Raw genomic sequence first — 21,873 nt, 5'->3', positions numbered from 1 at the left:
CTTCACATATTATTAAATGATAGCATGATCACAACCCACTGTGCCCTTGTTCTAGATTTCCCTGTCAGAGCAAACTCTTGGATTACTCTCCAGTCTTCTACTGTGGAGATAGAAATAAAATGACTATTCAATTTTCCTTTTCATGGTTGTCAAACTCCGTTGTATTCTTGAATGTTTCATAGTGATCACTCCTCGTTCTTCTAAACTCCAGAGACTTTAGATCTAATTTACTCACCCTCTCATTGTAGTTAAAAATCCTCTCTTCCCAGAGACTAATCCACTGAATCTGCCTCCAAAGCATGTATATGCTTCCTAAATACAAAGATCAAAACTGCACACAGTATTTCAGACGCAATCTCATCAAAAAGCCATAAAATTGTACTACGGCTGCTTTATTCTTTTCCCCCAAGGCCTGTTGTAATAAAGACTAACATGCTATTTGTTTCACTAGTTACTTGCTGTACCTACATTTCCAGCAATTCCTGTCTTTGTTACATACACTATTTTCTACCATTAAGTTATTAACATAAATTGTAAAATGCTGAGGCCCAGCAACGATTCTAGTGCTACTCCACTAGTCACAACTTGCCAACTTGAAAATGTCCCATTTGTTTATTCATTCATTCATTCATTGCTTATCCCTGCTGCCTTTGAAAAGATGGTGGTAAGCTGCCTTCTAGAACTACAGCAGTCCACATGGTGTAGGTACACTCACGATGCTGTGAGGGAGGAAATTTCAGGATTTTGACATAGCAACGGTGAGGAAATGGCAATATATCTCTAATCTGTTTCCCATCCATGAACTGATCATCTACCCATGCTAATTTATCACCCCAACTCCATGAGTCCTTATCTTGTGTATTAACCTTCGTGGGCAGCTTGTCAAATGCTTTTTGAAAATCCACGTACACAAAATTTATTGGTGCCCTCTATTTTACCTGTAGATACATTTTCAAAAAGCCCAAATAAATATATCAAAAAGGGTTTCTCTTTTATAAAAATAATATTGATTTGTTCCAACCATAGTACAGTTTCTAAATGCATTGTTTTTAATTCCTTAATATGAGATCGAGCACTTTTTCAATGACTGAAATGAGGCTAAGTGGCCTGTTGTTCGTTTATTCTCTATCTTCTGATCTTGAATAATAATGCTACATTTCTTAACTTCCAATACATTAGAGCCATTCTAGAATCTAAGGAATTTTAGAAAATTGAGACCAGTGCTTCTACTATTTATTGCATCCACCACGTTTAGAGCCATAGAATATAAGCCATTAGGTCCTTGAGTTTGTTGGATTTTAGACCCCGATTTTCTTCAGTATACATTCTTTGCTGTGTTATTTATCTTTATTTCCTTATTCTTATCAGCCTGTGGATTACCCTTTAGTCTGGCAAGACACTTGTGTCTTCTACTGTTGGGGGAAAAATAATATAATTATTCAATGTTTTTTGTCATATCCTCATTCCAGAAAACTATTCTATCACAATCATGAGCAGTAGCTGAGGCATGCATCTCATTATGGCTACAATTCACTTGTAATACTTGGCTCAAGCTCTAACTTTTCTGCCCAGGAGAGTTTGCACATCTTGGACTTGCAAACTGGCATTGCCAGATCCTTATGCTCTTTTACAGCAACAAAATTCTCCCCATCAAAGTATAATTAATTATTTACTAAGATATATGGTCCGTTATAATGAATGAGCATAGAAAATAAAAATTACGTGATTCTTATTTTCCAACAAGCAATCTCTCTAAGACTTAACAGCTGGTGACTGCCTGCAGAGATTTGACCTTACAGTAACATGGCAATGTTTAAGCTGTGAGAATAGAGTTTATCCAACAAAGATGCCCTTCAAAACTATTGACTCATTTTCTTAGACGGTTGATCCTGCAAGTCACATTGACCAAACTTGAACTGACAGTGGATGTGATATTTCAGATGTAAATAGATGATATTAGTTAAGAAAAACACCTGTAAGATTTCAAAAAATGTTGTATGACTAAAATTAGCTCTTAATCTTATTCCCAACATGATATGGCCCACCAAATCATTACAACTTACATGTGGATCCAAAAGTACGGGGTCCATCACAGCTCTTGTTTCCAGCAAGTGCCTTTATAGTAAAGCGATACCTGCTGCCTGGTAGCAGTGTAAGGAAAGAGGCTTCTTTACTAAGGGAGCTCCCAGGGATGCGGAGATTCTGAGTTTCTCTATTATCCATTCCAAATAAACTGACTTCATAAAAATCAACATTCCCAGGTCCTGGAGTCCAAAAGACGTGGAGACTTGTGGAGGTTGTCCTACTTTTGATCACTCCAAGGCTCTGGGGTGGTTTGGGATCTTAAAAAAAATTAAAGGTTATATTAAAAGAGACAGACAAAATTGCCGGAAATACTCAGCAGGTCAGACAGCACCTGCAGAGGTGGAGCAGTTTTGATAAAAGGTGGATGATCTGAAATATTGACAATGTTCCTGTCTCTCTGGATGCTGTAAAGCCTGCTGACAATTTCTGGGTTCTTCTTTTGTCTATTTCAGATTTCTAACTTCTGCAGCATTTGGCTTTAAGGTTAAAAGCGATCTAATGAAGAAATTCAACTGTTATAGAAACAGACCCTTTCATCTAAACAACCAACCCGTGCTAACTATAATCCCAAACTAAATTAGTCTGACCTGTCTATGCTTGGCCTATATCCCTCCAAACATTTCCTATTCATGTGCTTATCTAAATGTCTTTTAAATGTTGTAACTGTACCCACATCCATCACTTCCTCTGGAATTTCATCCCACACACAAACCACACTCTATGGGAAAAAAAATTGCTCCTGATATCTTTCTGAAATCTTCCTCCTCTCACCTTAAAAGTATGTCCCCTAGTCTTGAAATCCCCCACCCCCTAGGGAAAAAAACACCTACCATTCACCTTATCTTAACCTCTCATGATTTTATAAACTTCTCTCAGGTCATTCCTCAAACTCTTATGCTTCAGTGAAAAACGTCGTAGCCTATCAAGCCTCTCCTTATAACTCAAACCCTCCATTCTTGGTAATACCCTTGTAAATTCCTTCTGAACCCTCTACAGCTTAATAATATCCTTTATATAATAGGGTGGCCAGCTCTTGTCCATTCAGTCCTCAAATTCTAATTTATTATTCAGTGCAACGTCTGAGTGCTTACTTCTCCTTAAAATTTGATGTGCTTTAGTACTCGTTCCTGAAAAATATTTCTTCTGAATTTCCTCCCTTATTCAGTATTGAGATTGAAAATCCAGATTGTGCTGCATAATATCTTGAACTATGAGATACATTGTACATGTGTTACTGCACAACTTTTGAGTACAAGTGTGTGATAATTCAATTATATATTGCATCGTATGTTAGTTAGGATTTATATGTGCTGCCATTAAATCAGAAGCAATATCATACAAGGCTTTAAATAACTGTTTACAAATGAAAAGATAGATGGAAAATCATACAATTTGCACAGAATGCATATAACTGTCAGATAAAGGATAAAACATGTGTAAGGCCAGGCTGAATTCAAGACATTGTGAGTCTAGAACAACTGTTCTTTACTTTGGCAGTTACTAAAATATGGAACAAAGCAACAAAATGGATTACATCTATACATTTATCTATATGTGTCTGTCTTTACTTATTTAATCACTTGTTCACATCTATGTATTTTCCTGCCCTTTCTACCTTTTGAACTATCTGTGCAGTTGTGGTATACTGCATTGTTGAAAGCTATGCTTTGATTTTAAAGATTAATATTCATCACTTATTGGAAAATATGTGTAGCAATAATCAGATCTGATATAATAATATGTTTAATTATTTCACCTGGCAATACACATATGTGCCTTAACTCTTAAGTCACAAGGTTCTGCGCTCAAACCCCACTCCAGGTCTTGAGCTCAGGAATCTCGGCTGATGCTCCAGTGTGGCACAGAGGAGAGTCGGCCTGCCAGAGGACCAGTCTGTAGGATGAGATGTTAGACAGAGGGCCTGTTTATCCTCTCAGATAGGAGAATATGATGGCACTAATTGAAGACAAACTGGAGAGTTGTCTGGTATGCTGGCCAGTATTGTTCCCTCAATTAACAACATGAAAATGCACATACTGTTTATAGGGGCTTGTTGCCCCAAAAGTTGGCTGTCATGCTTGCTACATTACAAGAGCGAATACTCTTTAATTAGTTTATTGTTCGTAAAATGCTCTGGGATATCTGGTAGCATTAAAGGCGTTAAATAATGCAAGCTTTAGGGGGTCTGTGACACAATGGTAGTGTCCCTACCTCTAAGCCAAAAGGCCCAGGTTTAACTCGCATCTGGAGATGCATAATAACATTCTCTAAATAGCTGATTAGAAACTACCTACAATGCAAGTCTTTCTTTTTTTCATTGTCAATGTTTGCATTTGACCCTAAATTGGTATTTTCTGAGAAACACAATAGATAGAGCCCACCAAATCTCTCTGGCCACTGAAATCCAAAAAGGTTTCCAGGTTTATATTAAGATATACCTAAGCAAGAGAAATGTCAGCACAAAGTCACAGGGTTGAGACAAGGTTTTTTTGAAGGACTCTATGACTCTGTAATTCTATGACTTATTTTCCAGTTTCCTCCATTATCCATTTCTATTCTCCTTTAAGTAATTATCAAGGCTTTTTTTTCAGTATTAATCACTACTTGCAGCAAAGTATTCCACATTCCAATCTTATTCAGTCACAAAATTGCTCAACTTTTTTTGGTTATTTAGCCTGTGTTCTCTGGTATGGTCCTTTGTAAATCTAAGTATTAAAAAGGGTGAATTAACTTCCAAGATCTCCAGTTAGGGATCAGAGATATTACCTTCCTTTATTTTAAGAAATAAAACCTAATGAGGGGATGATGAGGGAGGTAAATTCCCATGGCTTGTTAGTGCCAGTACTGAGGTGATTAAATGGCTAAGGATATCAGTTACAAATCTTGGATCCTGGTTCATCTCAGATAATTATGGAGATAAACTGGGGAGATTTGGGCTAACCCTTTATACATGTCATACTCTATATGGTCCGTGGAAACCTTTAATAGACCTAAGTCAATTTATCAATAATTGACTAAATCGGACAGCAATGATGTATATGTAAAGTCTTATACTGAATCAAAGCGATAAATACAAATGAACAAGTTTCTCGAGGAGAGTACGAACAACCCCCCTATCCTCTGCTACACTATACCAGTAGAGATTTCAGGTTCCGTGCTTCCAATGTTTAGTTAGGCAGCACATTCCTCATCTACCGAAATCTATTTGGCAACAAGAATAAAACACTCGGGCCTTTTCTAACATCCGGTAGAACAAGGAACAATACTGGCGGGGTTCAACCACTCCTGGCTCGACTCAACTTCGAACCATTGTTGCATATTTAGGGTTTGGCCTCTGTCCAGTGAAATCACCGCCGTTCACATCTGTGCACACTTGTACGGCCTAAATTAAGGTCACTTGTTGAGGCAGACTGCCAAACCTTGCTCCCAAAGGAGGTGGGGGGGGCAATAGATTTGAAATAATCTCCCCTCCTCAAAAACAGCTCTTGCCATGAAAATTAACACAGATTAAAACATAATTCTAATGTGAAACTAGTCGATACTTATTAGCGAGAAATGAGCCATTTTATAACTATTAAAAAGAAACAACCTGTTCGAACATAGCTCTGAGGTAGGCAAGTCATAGCTCTGCGGTGGGGTAGTTATAGCTCTGGGGTAAGGGAGTCTTGGACACAATATTTCGCCCAGGGAGACCACAGTGTGCTACAATGCCACCCTCTTTCACTAGCTTTCCTCTGGAACGTAATTAACTAAACTACTAGTGCAAGATATTGGCCATCTAGTGAAGTGACAGATCTTTCAGTCTACATTTTAGCCTGTCATCAGTTGTATTCACTTTCAAAACTTGGACCATTTCGATTTGATTTTGAAAGGTGTCTGAAACGGTTCTCAGCAATTTCTGCAGACAATTTTTTTCTCCTAAATTGGAAAATAACCTCCTGCAGGCTCTTCCCTGTAAAATAAATCCAGAATTTCATGGCAGTTTGAGAGGGAGAAGGGAGAATCAGATGTGTCAGTATTGCAGTTGAATAAAGGGAGCTATGGAGCTATGAGGGAGGAGCTGGCCAAAGTTCAGTGGTACAATGCCCTAGCAGGGATGGCAGTGGAACAATAATGGCAGGTATTTCTGGATGTAATGCAGAAGGTGCAGGATCAGTTCATACCAAAGAGGAAGAAAGATCTTAAGGGGAGGCGGGGTCAGCCGTGGCTGACGAGGGAAGTTAAGGGCTGTATAAAGATAAAAGAGAAGTATAACATAGCAAAGATAAGTGGGAAGCCGGAGGACTAGGAAGCTTTTAAAGAGTGGATGTAGTGTACCTGGACTTTCAGAAAGCCTTTGATAAAGTCCCACATAGGAGATTGGTGAACAAAATTAGGGCACATGGTATTGGGGGCAAAATACTGAGTTGGATTGAAAATTGGCTGGCTGACAGGAAGCAAAGAGTAGTGATAAACGGGTCCCTTTCGGAGTGGCAGGCAGTGACCAGTGGGGTACCGCAAAGTTCGGTGCTGGGACCTCAGCTGTTTACGATATATATTAATGATATAGATGAAGGAATTAGAAGTAATATTAGCAAATTTGCTGATGACACAAAGTTGGTTGGCAGTGTGAAATGTGAGGAGGATGTTATTAGAATGTAGCGTGACTTGGACAGGGTAGGTGAGTGGGCGGATGCATGGCAGATGCAGTTTAATGTGGATAAATGTGTGGTTATACAGTTTGGTGGCAAGAACAGGAAGGCAGATTACTATCTCAATGGAGTCAAGTTAGGTAAAGCGGAAGCACAACGTGATCTAGGTGTTCTTGTACATCAGTCAATGAAAGCAAGCATGCAGGTACAGCAGGCAGTGAAGAAAGCTAATAGCATGCTGGCCTTCATCACAAGAGGAATTGAGTATAGGAGCAAAGAGGTCCTTCTGCAGCTGTACAGGGCCCTGGTGAGCCCGCACCTGGACAATTGAGTGCAGTTTTGGTCTCCCAGTTTGAGGAAGGACACTCTTGCTATTGAGGGAGTGCAGCGTAGGTTCATAAGGTCAATTCCCGGAATGGCGGGACTATCATATGTTGAAAGATTGGAGCGACTGGGCTTGTATGCTCTTGAGTTTAGAAGGATGAGAGGGGATCTGATTGAGACGTATAAGATTATTAAGGAATTGGACACTGTGGAGGCAGGAAGCATGTTTCCGCTGATGGGCGAGTCCAGGACCAGAGGACACAGTTTAAAAATAACGGGTAGGCCATTTAGAACAGAGTTGAGGAAAAACTTCTTCACCCAGGGAGTGGTGGATATATGGAATGCTCTGGTCCAGAAGGCAGTGGAGGCCAACTCTCTGGATGCTTTCAAGAAAGAGATAGACAGCGCTCTTAAAGATAGTGGAATCAAGGGTTATGGGGATAAGGCAGGAACAGGATACTGATTGTGGATGATCAGCCGTGATCATAATGAATGGTGGTGCTGGCTCGAAGGGCCAAATGGCCTACTCCAGCACCTATTGTCTATTGTCTATTGTCCTCAAAGATGGCGTTTATGCCCCTTTAACAGGGCAGTTAACTATGAGTGAGGAATAGCTGCCTGTGGTCGGACTGTACTGTACAGCATACTGTTTAAAGTGCCGGCGCTGGCTATAGACAGCACCCAGTGGCCGCTGATCGGGGCATCATCCCGAAAGTTGCTGGAGGTTCCAAGGACGTTCTGTTTCTTTCTTCAGGTGAAACTGGTTAATACCCTCGACTACCTCTAACCCCGCCGCACCATCAAGAATATATACTTCCCATGCATATGTCAATTTTATCCCCGGGCAGAATTGGAATTTCAAAGTGAGGTTGTGCCACATTCTAGCAATGATCTTAATTGCACAACATAATAATAGAACCTATAATTCAATACCTTGGCAAAGTATGATGTGGAGCTGCCGGCGTTGGGCTGTGGTGGACAAGGTCAGAAGACACACGACACCAGGTTATAGTCCAACAAGTTTACTTGAAAGCACAAGCTTGTGATTTCAAATAAATCTGTCGGACTAAAACCTGGTGTCGTATGACTTCTAAACTGGGAAACTAATCGTAGAGTTAATAATTCAGTCGGGCCTAATAACTTTATTGATAGCCACCCCTCCGTCACATATATAATTGGATCCCCCTCGCTTCTTGTTTTCATTTCGATGTGCCTTACCTGTCTGCGCTGTTACATTTGCCGATAGCCCGTCAGTAAGCGACACTATCTGGAGCCGGTGTAGTGTGCCTGCCTCTAGCTCGTTCACCTCACACTCGTAGGCAACTCCGCTGTACAGAGCTGGGTTGCAGCTCTCCACCCAGGACTGATTCCATCTGTAAGCCACGCTGAAGTTGCAGGCATTCCCCGGGCTGTTCCACTGGAGGTGAACGGTATCCCCGATCTGTCTGACATCCGTCACGTTAACCGCGCACCTCTCAGCCTTCACAATCCCAGGCTGTAAGAAAAAGTAACACACACAAAAAAAAACAATTAATCCGGTCTTTTACTTCGAGAACACAGCGTGGACAAACATAATAAATAGTTGTTAAGTGACCCTGTGGTAGTACGGGACTTGAATAATTCTGGCAAAAAGCGATTTGCTTAGTTTTTGCATTCATTGGATGGACCCACATTGTTGCCCCTTGACATTTGGCAATAATTACAAATATCCTGAAGAGGAAAAAGTTACGCGTCTCTTTTTTCCCGTTTGTAGTTAATTACACGTATTTTTTTCCAAACGTATAATCTTCAACGGATAAAAAAAGTAAGCGCGTTACCGAGTACGAAGCCAGGAAAAAAATTATTTTAATTCCACCTTAGATCTGCAAGCGTTATTGTGTTTTTGTTCCAAAAATCAACAGCCCAGAAGCTTCAGATCACCTGAATATTAAATAGGGTTTGACAGGTAGCTTCACCAGAACTCACCTTGACCAGACAGAATGCCATCCATAACAATATGAACCCTGTTTCATATCCCAGCATTGCGTTTGTGAGTCTTCTTCTCCTCGCTGTTAGGTGTTTTAGATCAACTCTGTACAGATCCGTGAGCGACAATCTCTATAGCCCTCCAAGCGACCAGTGATTTTTCAAACCAGCACTTACAGACAATCCAAATTCGTGAGGAGGTTATGTGTTGGAGAGAGAGAGAGAGAGAGAGAGAGGGAGACACCTGTTGACTGCAGAGAGAGAGAGAAAAGAAACTCCTCGATGCCCTCCCAAAGTATTCCTGAGGTTTCCTTGATTGCAATTGTCTCTGTTTCTCTCTTGCGATGGGTCTAATCGAACACTCCGCTGGAATGGTGCGGATAGCTGTGGGATCGGGTGGAATCTGTGGCGTGGGGCTGGAGTTGGTTCCCAGCGTTCAGGGAGACGGTGTGATTTGTGACCTGCAGTTCCCACGCTGCCATCCTGACCCAGTCACTCAACTGAACCGTTTCCATTGACTTCCTCAATCAAGAGTGAATTTCCTCAGCTCTTTCCAAAGTATTAATCCAGACTTGGGACTTAAATCTCAGAGTCCCTAAGGCCTCACTCTGAAAATTATAAATCCTCCCGGCATCTTCTCTTGGAGTTTCCAAGTTGCAAGGGGCAGCCCGCAAACTTTCCCTCCACCGACGCGCCCCCTCCCCTAACACCCTCCTCCTGACTCCACTGACCCTCCCAAATTCCTCGCTCAGACCTACTCATTTTTTTTGGGCTATCTGTTTACTTTCTTTATGTCCCTCAGACATGTCGCCTCCCCTCCCGCTCCCCGCCTCCCTGTCAAACTTTCTACACTTGCTCGACCCACCATTCTGACTCCGCACTTTCTCCTCCCCTGTTTATCTTTGGTTTTCATTAGCCGCTTCCTCTGCCCAGGATTCACTCGTATCTCCATCTCCGCCCCAGACCCCCGGTTCTCAATCTCTTGGACGTTTCACTGCCCTTACAATCACTTGCATCTCTCCTCTGGCTGTCATTTTCACCCTCTCCCCCATCCCCACACCTCCCTAGTTCGTAAAAACACTGAGGATAACAGACCCCTGAAAGTGCACTTCGTGCCTTTATTCTAGTTCTTAACTCCTAGGTTCTCCCTCTGTGTCCTTCGGTTTTCTGAACCAATTTCCCATCCTTTGCTCCCCCCTTCTCCCTTATTTACAACAATTTGCTTACGTTTTAATAAATCACCAATCTTTTCCCTTGTCCCTACTGAATCTTCAGTACTGTTTTCTCACTTCCTGGACGTGCTGATATTGTCTCGTTTTGTTTTCCGTTGTCAGTATTAGCCAGTTTTCAAATGCTGGCTGTACTTGGTTGTATATGTTCTAAAAATGCAGGGTTTGCAATATTCTCTGCAATTGGTATTAACAACCGCAAGTGAAAGGGTCACTTTTTTAATGCTAACAGATATGAGAACTTACATCGCAGGACTGCAGCAAAGCGCAGCTTCATATTGACATTCACGTCTACCGCCACCCCCCGAATTGCTCGGTTGTGTTTAGTTTGATAAAAGTAAACTGTTTAGTTATTCTCCATCAGTCACTTACTCACAGAAGGCAGCGAACAATAGAGCGGCGACTTTGGCGCTGTTCTAGGAGAGGAAAGTGCGGATGTCAGGCACTGGGAGGGCCAGGATGTTCTTTAATAGTTAGCGCGGCTTCGCCCATACACTTACCCAGGGTTTCCTGTCATTTTTCTAACTTTGATTCGAGCCTTTATCAGGAGGAAAGGGCTTTGCAGAACTTTTTGTCTCGCAAGAATCTGAACTTGCACATAACCCGCCGAGTTATTTACAACTCCAAACCAGACGGCCAAAGGCAAACAATAAGGTCATGTGGCGCACCTTTTCTCTTAGCCCTGTTAGCCTCACACAAAACAAAGCTGGACGCTGTACCCTCTTGTTCTGAACTTCACCTTGTTACAAACAGCCATCCTCGTCTTCATTTTGATTCACCCCCATTCCCCCACCCCCCCGAGTTCGAAGATCGATGTGAATAAATCAGTTTTATATTTTAAGAGTCCCCCTTGTTAGTGCAGGTCAGTAGGTTAACCGTGGAGTGAGAAATGCATTGAAACCCACCCAGTAGTCGATTTTATTCGATTACCTTAGAACGTTTGGCTGAAGGTTGAGTCACAGGCTTTTACTCCAGGAACTCGTTCGTGCCACAGCTGAGCACCAACAGAGACCAAGGAGTGGTAATTTCTTCTGAATCTGATCTGTGTTTAAACTACAACATAATCACTGCCAGTTACTTTGAAACCCATCTGCAAGAGATCGTTTAGTTCTGCACCTCAGGGATGTAACACCAGGAACGCAACTTGCTCAATAAGTGCCAAATTCTGACAAAAGAGAAGGAAGCTATTTGGCCCATCATACCCGCTCCTTGAAATAGCTATTCATTGACTCGGATGAACATAGCAGGCCAAGCAGCATCAGTGGAGCAGGAAGGCTTACGTTTCGGGCCTAGACCCTTCTGGACATTTTCTGAAGAAGGGTCTAGGCCTGAAACGTCAGCCTTTCTGCTCCTCTGATGCTGTTTGGCCTGCTGTGTTCATCCAGCTCTACACCTTGTTATCTCAGATTCTCCAGCATCTGCAGTTCCTACTATCTCTATTCATTGAATTGCACTGCTTTCTTGCCAAAGCTCTGCAAATTCTCCAACTCACATCATTAACAGGAAATGCTCATTGGAATTTTGCGTGTTTCTGTCACATAGGTTTTAATCGGGCTGTATTTACGCCAATTATGTGTCATTTCCACTTCGTTCCTAATCATATGGCAGCACAACCATATCCACCATCTTGACATCCTTCTCTCTCTACTGTCCATGGGACAGCGCATTTCAGTCAAATGATGCCATCCATTTACAATGCCCAAGTAAACAGCCTGTTACAAATCGTCTCGTGGAGGAAACAAAACTGAGGATGCTGGAAATCTGAAACAAAAGCAAAAATTGCTGAAGAATCTCAGTGAATCTGGCAGTATCTGTAGAGAGAAAGCAGAGTCAATGATTGAGGTCCTGTGACCAGTTCTGATGAAGGGTCACTGGACCCGAAAAATTGACTCTGCTACCTCTCTACAGATGTTGCCAGGCCTGCAGAGTTTCTGCAACGTTTTCTGTCTTTGCTTCAAACCATCCCAGAAGGTGCCATAATATGAGTGCAACTCATTCCAGTTTTAGATTGTGATCCATCTTAACATATCACCCACAATAGAAGTGCAATCTGTTTTAAACCCTTTTACAATCTAGTTCAGTTATATTTTTATGTTTTCTTACATCTGTCGGATGCCTTCATTTTTAGTTCCTCAAGCACTTTAGGTGCAATTATAGATGTCACTGTATTCTGTTTTGTCTTTTTCATCACAGATCATTTCACATTAGTTTAAAGCAGATATTTTGAAAATTTGCTTTCAAATTAGTAATTGTGAGTGATCAGATATATTGGTAGGTTGCTGTAGTAAGAACATTTGTTCTCCTGTATGTTATACTAAACAGTAAACAAGATTAATTAATCTAAATAAATAGCCTCATGATAGTTCTTGTATTCCTGAACTAATAAACCCAAGGCCAGATCTAATAATCCACAGATAATAAATTGAAGGTCTATTCTGTTAACCTCAAAACATTTTTAATCATCTGGGGGAGGAAAAGGATGGTATTAAAATTGCTTTGAAGTCACATTATTACAAGACCCTACTGGTCCAACTGGTTCAGTAACACGCTTTACAGAAGGGTATTTACCTATCTCCCACCACCACCATTGACAGTTAACTGCCCTCTGACCTCAACCAGAAAACCATAGAGTTATTGAAGTATAAGGTTTACCATCAACCTTTCAATGCACTAAGTACGGGTAAAAATGCATCAGCCTTGCCAGTCGCACCCAAATTTTGAAGAGGAAGAAATACATTTCCAGCTATGAATTACAAGTTTACAATCCTTAAAAAGGCATAAATTAGTGGTTATAACCAGTACTTATAAAACTAAAAAAGTTTTGCAAAGTTCTTTTCAAGTGAAAGTTATAGTGATGAAATAAAATGCACGTCTTGTGTGGTTATTTTAAGTCTCTAGTTTTCTGCTCCTATCGCCACTTCATTAAATGGGAAAGATGCAGTGAAATGGAAAGCACCACAAGTCTAAATGTCCAAAACCTTTTCGCTTCCTGAGAATCATAGAATTTAGCTCCAAAGCAATCCATTTAGTCAAACACACATGTCAGCCCTCTGAAACATCCATCAATTTATCCAAATATAAACTTCTGAAAGCCAGATTTCAAATTTGTATCCTTTTTGGAACAGCAGCATGAATAAAAGGAGAGATGATTGCATTGTTCTATTGTCAATGGGTTAGTAGTACAGCAGTCCAGGCCAATACGTGGGGGGTGTGGGATCAAGCCCCTTTGTGCAACTAATGGAATGCTGGTTCGTTTAGTAAAGCTGCAATATATAGCTAGACTCAGTAACAGTGACTATAAAGCTATTGTTGATTGTTTGTTAAACCCATTCGGTTTATTAATGCTCTTTTGCCAAGAAAATCTGCCATCTTTACCTGGTCAAGCCCACATGTGACTCCAGAACCACAGCAATGTCGTTGACTCTTATCTATCATTTGGAATGGCTAGCAAGCTAATCAGTTGAAAGAAAATAGAGCTAAGGAACAAATACTGGCCTTTCCAGTAAGGTCCATACTTCATCAAATAAGAAATAAGGGTTATATGTCCATAATTTCATTTTGTGACTAATTTTCACATTGATTATTTAATACACTTTTGACGTATTAAATAATCAATGTGAAAATTAGTCACACAATGAGGTCATGGACATATAACCCTTATTTCTTATTTGATGAAGTATGGACATAGCCGGCAAGGCCAGTATTTGTTCCTTTGCTCTGTTTAGCTCAGTTGATTGAACTCTTTTCTCTAATTTGGGGAAAGGCCAGAGGTCACACAACACCAGCTTATAGTCAAACAGGTTTATTTGAAATCACAAGCTTTTGAATCACTACTCTTTCATCACCTGATGAAGGTGCAATACTCTAGAAGCTTGTGATTTCTAATAAACATGTTCGACTATAACCTGGTGTCATGTGACTTCTGACCTTGTCCACCTCAGTCCCACACCAGCACCTACACAACCTGATTTGGGAAGTCACACACGACTCCAAATGTTGGAGCACTTTACCGAGCTGTTGATTGAGTTCTGCCTTGTTAGATGCAGCAATCTTCAGAAGAGATTTTAAAGGTAATAAGTCTTACTTGCCCAATTAGAAAGATAGAAGAGATTCCACAGCTTTACTTGAAGAGGAACACTGAGTTCTTGCAATATCCTGGCCAACATGCCTCCCTTTACTGATACCAAAAACATATTACTTTACCATTGTTTTCATTTGTTGTTTGTGGAACCTTATTGCTTATAAACTGGTTTCTGTATTTGCCTACAACATAACTTTTGGGACAGGAGTGCATTCCTTATCAGCTCATCCTCTCCGAATTGAGACAACATCCTGGTTGGTTTGGACTGAGTAACTTCTTTTTTTATTTTGACATCGTTCAGAAATATGTTTGGCATTTTTGGATCACTCATAGAATTACATTATTCCATTTACAAGGCTTTTTAATTCAGCATGGAAATGTTTAGGATGTAAAATATATTGAACAATGTCTGTCAATGTTTCCTTTCAACTAACCTTTAAAAAAGCTATTTATATTTATTGCTTTAATTTACTTGTCAACTGGCATTCATTTAAGTGCTTCCAAATTGGAATAGTTCCTAATATTGTTTATCATATGTCAGATAAATATTTGCACTAGGTTATTAGCACATATTTTTCTTTTACTGAAAGCAATAAGAACAAGAACAGCAATAAGAACTTGAAACATTTTAACATGAATATTACCAGTGATCTGAACTGAAAATAGTATAACTGTATAAATGTATTTAAAGTAGTCTGACATTGGTTATTAGCTGTTGAGCTCAATTTTATTGCTGTCGAAAGATATTTAATTCACATCAAGCCAGTAAAGACAGTCAGCATACTTAATGTCAGAATGTTTCTTTTTTCATTTTGCACAATTTGAATACATAATCTAAAGCACACCATTTATGGGGTTATACAGGTATAGCACATTGGAACATATTTTATTCGAATGTGCCAAATTAGCTGAAAGAAATCCTTCAATATTGATACATGCTGCAAAACTAAAAAGGACAACACATCAGAGCATTTGTGTGTTCGCCTCTGTGCAATTGGATTTACAATAGAATAATTGTTAATAATTGCATAAATCAAGGATAGAGTTTTAAAACAGAATTCATTTCAGTGTACTGTATATGTTATTTTCCTCCAAAATCTTTACTGTTCAGGTTATTTTTATTCATTCAAAGGATGTGGGCACACTGGCTGGGCCAGCATTTATTGCCTATCCCAGAGGGCAGTTTAGAGTGAACCATAATGCTGTGGGTCTGATCAGGTAAGGTTGGCAGTTTTCTTCCCTAAAGGACATTAGTGAACCAGATGTTTTTTTCCAACAAGCTACAGTGGTTTTGTGGCCGTCACTAGATTCTTAATTCCAGATGTTTATTGCATTCAAATTCCACCATCTGCCATGGTGGGATTTGAACACAGGATACCAGAACATTACCTGGGTGTCTGGATTAACAATCCAGCGATAATATCACAGGCCATCACCTCCCCACAGGTGATTTCAAAAGTTAGAAAATTCTGGGGAAGAACATTACAAAAACTGTTAAACGGCAATTAGCTTCATGCGGTGTTACACAGCAATTACAGTGTTCATGGTTATAGTTACTGGAGTTGACGTTGCTCCTACTGGTGAAAAATACCTGCAACATGTCATACTCTCAGGTCAAAAGTGACATTCTAGGATATTTACTATATTTTGAGAATCATTAACATGAAAATTAATGTTACTGGTATATTATGGTTTCTGTAAGAGCTGAATGCAGAGCAAGAGTAAAAGTAACAGGAGCAGAAGCAGGAGGAGGCTGTCTGTAGGTGCTGGGGCAAATGATACAGTATAGCCTAAAATGAGAGAATTGCCTCATCACCCTTTCCAGGCAGAAATTTTACCAATCTGAGAATAACAGAGGAGCATGGTATGAAGAAGTAAGTTGGGATGCTTGCTGTCTGATATCGGAGTGGCTGAAGATGTATTCTATAATATGTATTGTTTTAGTTATCGCAATAAATGGAACAGGCGTAAATAATTTTTTGACTAGATGATTCTAAAAGTGCAGGGAACATTAATATAGTTAACCGATGATGAATAAATGGGTAACTAAAATTTATTTTTTATGCACATTAATGGGCATTGAATTCAGCAAGAGACTCTTATCAGAAACAATTGTCAAAGTGATAAATTGTCACGATTAGAAGCATTGTGGACTTTGCCAATGTTGCCAATTGAGAATTCGCCATTATTCTGATGGTCTATATAAAGATAAAAAGTATTGATTCCTGAAAATGCAAATTGTTTATTCTGTTAAGGCAAAATTTACAGGTAAACAGTAGTCTCCTTTGGAGAGAAGAGTACTATGCATCTTTATACTTGATTAGTCAGTCAATCTTCTACTATCTTTGGAAGATGGTAGATTGAAGAGATCATTCCTGGGAAATGTGAGGTAACACTAAAGCTATCATTAAAATTTGCATTACAAACAAATCTAATCAAGCTCATCTTAGAGAAAATATTAATTATACTCGGGCGATAATTCAGATCTTTGGAATGTTACAAGGGACGCTGCTGCACACTCCTACAGAGGTGAGCAAAAGCATTGAAGTTTGATTAATGTTCCATAAATTGAGATCCATATGCATAAAAAAGAAGCAATGGTGTGACAATAAAAACCTATGAAATGTGAATGCTGGAAATCAAAAACAAAAACTCAGCATATCTGGCAGCATCTGTGGACAGAAAGCAGAGGTGATGTTTCGATTCCAGTGACTCAGTGTGTGACAAAGCAGCATAAGAGGCTGTATCTGTGTGCAACAATGAAAAGTAATGAGACCGGAACCAATTGAGTTCACAGGTTTTTGGTTAATATTGGCTAACAGAATTCATTATATAAATTACGGGCAGTTTGTATATCCACAAACCCTTGTTTTGTCTTCCATTTTTCACAATGTGACAGAATTTCATGGAAGGATACAATCATATGGATAAACCATTAGACTACTTGTTTTGTGAACAAGTGTTCATTTCCCTTGTCTATCTGGTTTCCTCTGCTGTGTTTTAAGTTTTTACAAAATTCCAGTTGCTGGTGCCCACATCTTTCATGATTGTAAGGACTTGTACTGTAGTAAGATTAACTACAATGGATTCAGATGGAACACTACTTCTGTTGGTGACATCTCTTCCCCAGCCTCAATGCACTGACCACGGCCTCTGTGATCTCAGAGCGATCTGAATTATTGGCATCCATCACTTGGTTACACATTACCTTGGTTACTTGGTTACACATAGTACCAAGTATCTGTTCCCAATGCTCGTGCCAGCTCCAAGATCATTCAGCTGTGATCACTAAATAAATCATGAGCTTGTGTAAGCATTATTCAGAACTCAGGGTGAACTGTGGGCAGCAGAGAAGGACCTGCAAACATCATTGTAAATGAGGCCATAACATGCTAAAGCTGATCAGAATCCTTCATTGGCAGTAAGCACTCCAAAGACATCACAACACAATCAACAGTTTGCTGGGAGACAATCCCAATACAACTACTTTCTAAACAATAGAATTCATCAAATATAGCAATTTATAGAGTGGAAATATATCTTACTGGTAACCACATATCAGAGAGCTACCTCTAGCTACTTATTGCAAATTAACTGCTGTTTCATTATTCAGTGATTGCATTTCAAAGGTTGTCTGTATTTTACTTTGAGGCATTGTGTAACCTTGAAAGGTGTTGTTAAATACAACATAGCTAAAGCTGGAAAGAGCAGAGACAAGTCCTTCATTTGTCTAATCATACATACCCTTGATCAGCATTTCCTTACACTTGTACATATAAGTTTGTCAGAATTGTGATGGAAATCCCACGAATGCATACAAATGTGTTCTCCATTACTCTTGTGGTGAGATTATGGAGATAGAATGGAAACAACTTGTTCAAGGTGAGAGTGGGGAAGTTTAGGGGAGAAGTGCGGAGAGTATTTTTTCCCTCAGAGGGTGGTGGGTGCCTGGAACTCATTGACAGTGGAGGTGATAGAAGAAGGCATGTCAGCAACATTTAAGGTGTATCTTGATGACACATGAGCGGGAGCAAACAGAGGGATAGAAACATTATACAGCAATTAGCAGGTCTAAATAAGGATTAAAAATTGGCGCAGGCTTCGTGGTCGAAGGGCCTGTTCTGTGCTGTATTGTAATGTATAACTATCATTGTGATGTTAGTACAATGGTCACACTTATTAATATTCTTTATTGAGGTTATAGGATGCTTGTTCATTTCTTTCCATGTCTGCAATGTTGTGGTCACTGTACTTACATTGTCTATCATTTGGTGGTGTACAGTATGTCTGCTTAGCAGATGCCTTTGATACCGCTAAGAATCTCTTCAAAACTCTACTGTATCTATTATTATGGCATGTACAGATGGTCAATTTTGAATATGCCTTTGTGGTTTTTACTGCCACAGTTTGCACACTAACAAGCTTCTTAAATGTGTTGCAAAATAACGGTAAGACCATAAGACATAGGAGTGGAAGTAAGGTCATTTGGCCCATCGAGTCTACTCCGCCATTTAATCATAGCTGATGGGCATTTCAACTTCACTTCACTGCACTCTCCCCGTAGCCCTTAATTCCTTGCAAGATCAAGAATTTATCAATCTCTGCCTTGAAGACATATAACGTCCCGGCCTCCACTGCTCTCCGTGACAATGAATTCAACAGGTCCACCACTCTCTGGCTGAAGAAGTGTCTCCTCATTTCCATTCTAAATTTACCCCCTCTAATTCTAACGCTGTGCCCACGATTCCTAGTCTCCCCGCCTAACGGAAACAACTTCCCAGCATCCATCCTTTCTAAGCCATGCATTATCTTGTAAGTTTCTATTAGATCTCCACTCAACCTTCTAAACTCTAATGAATACAATCTCAGGATCCTCAACTGTTCAGCATATGTTAAATGTACCATTCCAGGGATCATCTGTGTGAATCTCCGCTGGACACGCTCCAGTGCCAGTATGTCCTTCCTGAGGTGTGGGGCCCAAAATTGGACACAGTGTTCGAAATGGGACCTAACTAGAAAGTCTCAGAAGCACATTGCTGCTTTTATATTCCAACCCTTTTGAGATAAATGACAACAATACATTCGTTTTCTTAATCACGGACTCAACCTGCAAGTTAAACTTTTGAGAATCCTGGACTAGCACTCCCAGATCCCTTGGTACTTTGGCTTTATGAATTTTCTCACCATTTAGAAAATAGTCCATGCCTGTATCCTTTTTTCCAAAGTGCAAGACCTTGCATTTGCTCACATTGAATTTCATCAGCCATTTCCTGGACCACTCTCCTAAACTGTCTAAATCCTTCTGCAGCCTCCCCACCTCCTCAGCACTACCTGCCTGTCCACCTATCTTCGTATCATCGGCAAACTCTGCCAGAATGCCCCCAGTCCCTTCACCCAAATCATTAATATATGAAGTGAACAGCTACAGCCCCAACACTGAACCCTGCGGGACACCACGTGTCACCAGTTGTCATTCCGAAAAAGAGCCTTTTATCCCAACTTCCCTAAAATGATAGCACTTGCTTGGTTGCTTGAGCATTGTAAATTGCTCATTATTGCAACTCGTCATACTTGATTTTTCAGTCAGCCACAGGAAAAAGAAGCACTCAAATTAATATTCAGAAACACTTACACCTATATTTACAAGTTATCATTTACCTGTGAAAAAGAAACAAGTCAGTTATGGATGACTGATCATTTATTGTGATTAAAACAGATTATGGTGGTTTTTGATCTGCTTAGGACCAATGGGTGGTAGACACTGCTGGCAAGACCAATTCATTGAGTAGTTCAGATTCAATCACATTGCTATGGGTCTGGAGTTACAGGTAGGCCTGACTGTGTCAGGATAGCAGGTTTACCTTCTCTAAAGGACATTAGTGAACTTGATAGGTTTTTACCATGATCCTGTTGTATGGTCACGAAGGTTACCTTTGCAGATGTTAGTAATTTTTCATTCCAATTTACTTATTCAATAAATTCAATTTCCCCAGGTACTGGTTAAGGTTTAAACTCATGTCTTCAGATTTTTAGCTTAGGCTTTAGGATAAGTAACACAATAATCCTGCTGATAATCAATACTTCAGTATTGTGCACAGTCAGATGTTTAATCAGTTGAATGTTGCATTCGTGTGCAGGAAAGTTTGGATTTAAAGTTCACTGATATTTACGCAACTTTCAACCTTTTCCAGAATCAAAACTATGCTTTAGGATGTAGATAAGGAACCGGAAGCTTTGAGATTTATGTATTATCTATGAAATAGATGTAATCCCTAACCAACATCACGTCATTGTGGCAAGGTAATTAATTGAGCCGACAGTTTTACCCATAAGAAGGAAAGAAGACCATCATGGATGTCTGTTGACAAAGGTCTTTCTGTGGTTGGCACAAAATATCATTCTGGAAAAACTGGAAGCCATTCAACTACCTAAGAGATTTTTTTTAGGACAAGCAGGCAGCAAGAGGGCGAAAACAATTGGATTTATCTTACAGATATATAAAAGACAGGGAGGGACCATGGTCTTCTGTTAGAACAGTTGAGATTGGTCTTCTTAAAAAAGATAATGTTCGTATTCAAAAGGCACATGATCCGGCATCACATGTTAACAAAAAGAGAAGTTGCTGGTGAAACTCAGCAGGTCTGGCTGCATCTGTGGGGAGAGAAAATAGAGTTAATCTTTCAAGTCTGGTGACTCTGCATCAGAAATCTGACTCTGTTTTCTCTCCCCACAGATGCTGACAGACCTACTGAGTTTTGCCAGAAGTTGCCATTTTTGTTTCAGATCTCCAGCATCTACAGTTCTTTGTTTTATTCACATATTAACAGCAAGCCTATAATTTCAATCTTTTTATAATAGATGGGATGGTCTGTAATTAACTTCATGATTTCTCCAAGCTCTTTAATACCTGTTAGTGATCTCTTCAAGGTGGAATTAGAAAATAATAAGTTGTTAAAGTACAGCAAAGGCTGAACAAGTGGACAATAATTACGACTGAGATGGATCAAATCATGGCTCACATGAAAGTTGACAATGACATAATCTTGGTGAAGCGGAAAATGAGTATTAATAACGCAATGAAAAGTCTGTGCTGACAACTTTCTTACTGTAAGACAGATTGCTCGGTTAGATAATGCAGATGCAACATTCAGGGTTTATTTTTAAGGCTTGTGATGCTGATAGGGAACCACACCATTAGCTTTGTGGGTAGCTTTAATCAAACTTTGCAAAGATGTTATGCTACACATCAAGTCTATCTAGTCCACAGGAAGGGCTACTTCTACTGCACAACAACACCCTCAGTATTAGCTTTCCATTGTGGGAAATCAGAAAATGAACAATTATACATTCTCAGCTTCAGTTGAAGGCTTACTAACTGATCTGTGAATTCAGAAAATTAGCCTTTAAATGCTGACCATTAAGAAAATAAATAATTTTCAAAACTTCCCTATTTAACAAACAAAGAAACAAAGAAACAAAGAAACCTACAGCACCTTCGGCCCTCCAAGCCTGCGCTGATCAAGATCCTCTGTCTAACCTGTCATCAATTTTCTAACGG

The 21,873-nt window shown here is 39.9% G+C and overlaps 1 protein-coding gene across 3 annotated transcripts in view; it reads right to left on the bottom strand.

The window, feature by feature from the left end:
• ptprb (protein tyrosine phosphatase receptor type b) overlaps positions 1-21,873 on the bottom strand; it is a 114,610-nt gene that overhangs the window by 72,777 nt on the left and 19,960 nt on the right. For 2 of the 3 annotated variants that reach the window (XM_059652487.1, XM_048548990.2), the window contains 2 exons: positions 8,259-8,535; positions 2,064-2,342 (listed from right to left, as the gene is read on the bottom strand). In XM_059652487.1, the coding sequence (XP_059508470.1) occupies positions 2,064-2,342; positions 8,259-8,535 (556 nt within the window). Of the gene's footprint in view, positions 1-2,063; positions 2,343-8,258; positions 8,536-9,005; positions 9,682-21,873 lie in introns of those variants that run through there. The other variant, XM_048548991.2, reaches the window with a different exon arrangement.

Source organism: Stegostoma tigrinum, chromosome 18 (genome assembly GCF_030684315.1).
Source record: "Stegostoma tigrinum isolate sSteTig4 chromosome 18, sSteTig4.hap1, whole genome shotgun sequence".
NCBI classification, from domain to species: Eukaryota; Metazoa; Chordata; class Chondrichthyes; order Orectolobiformes; family Stegostomatidae; genus Stegostoma; species Stegostoma tigrinum.
The sequence above is the reverse complement of the archived record's forward strand: the minus strand, read 5'-3'. Positions and strand labels throughout refer to the sequence as shown.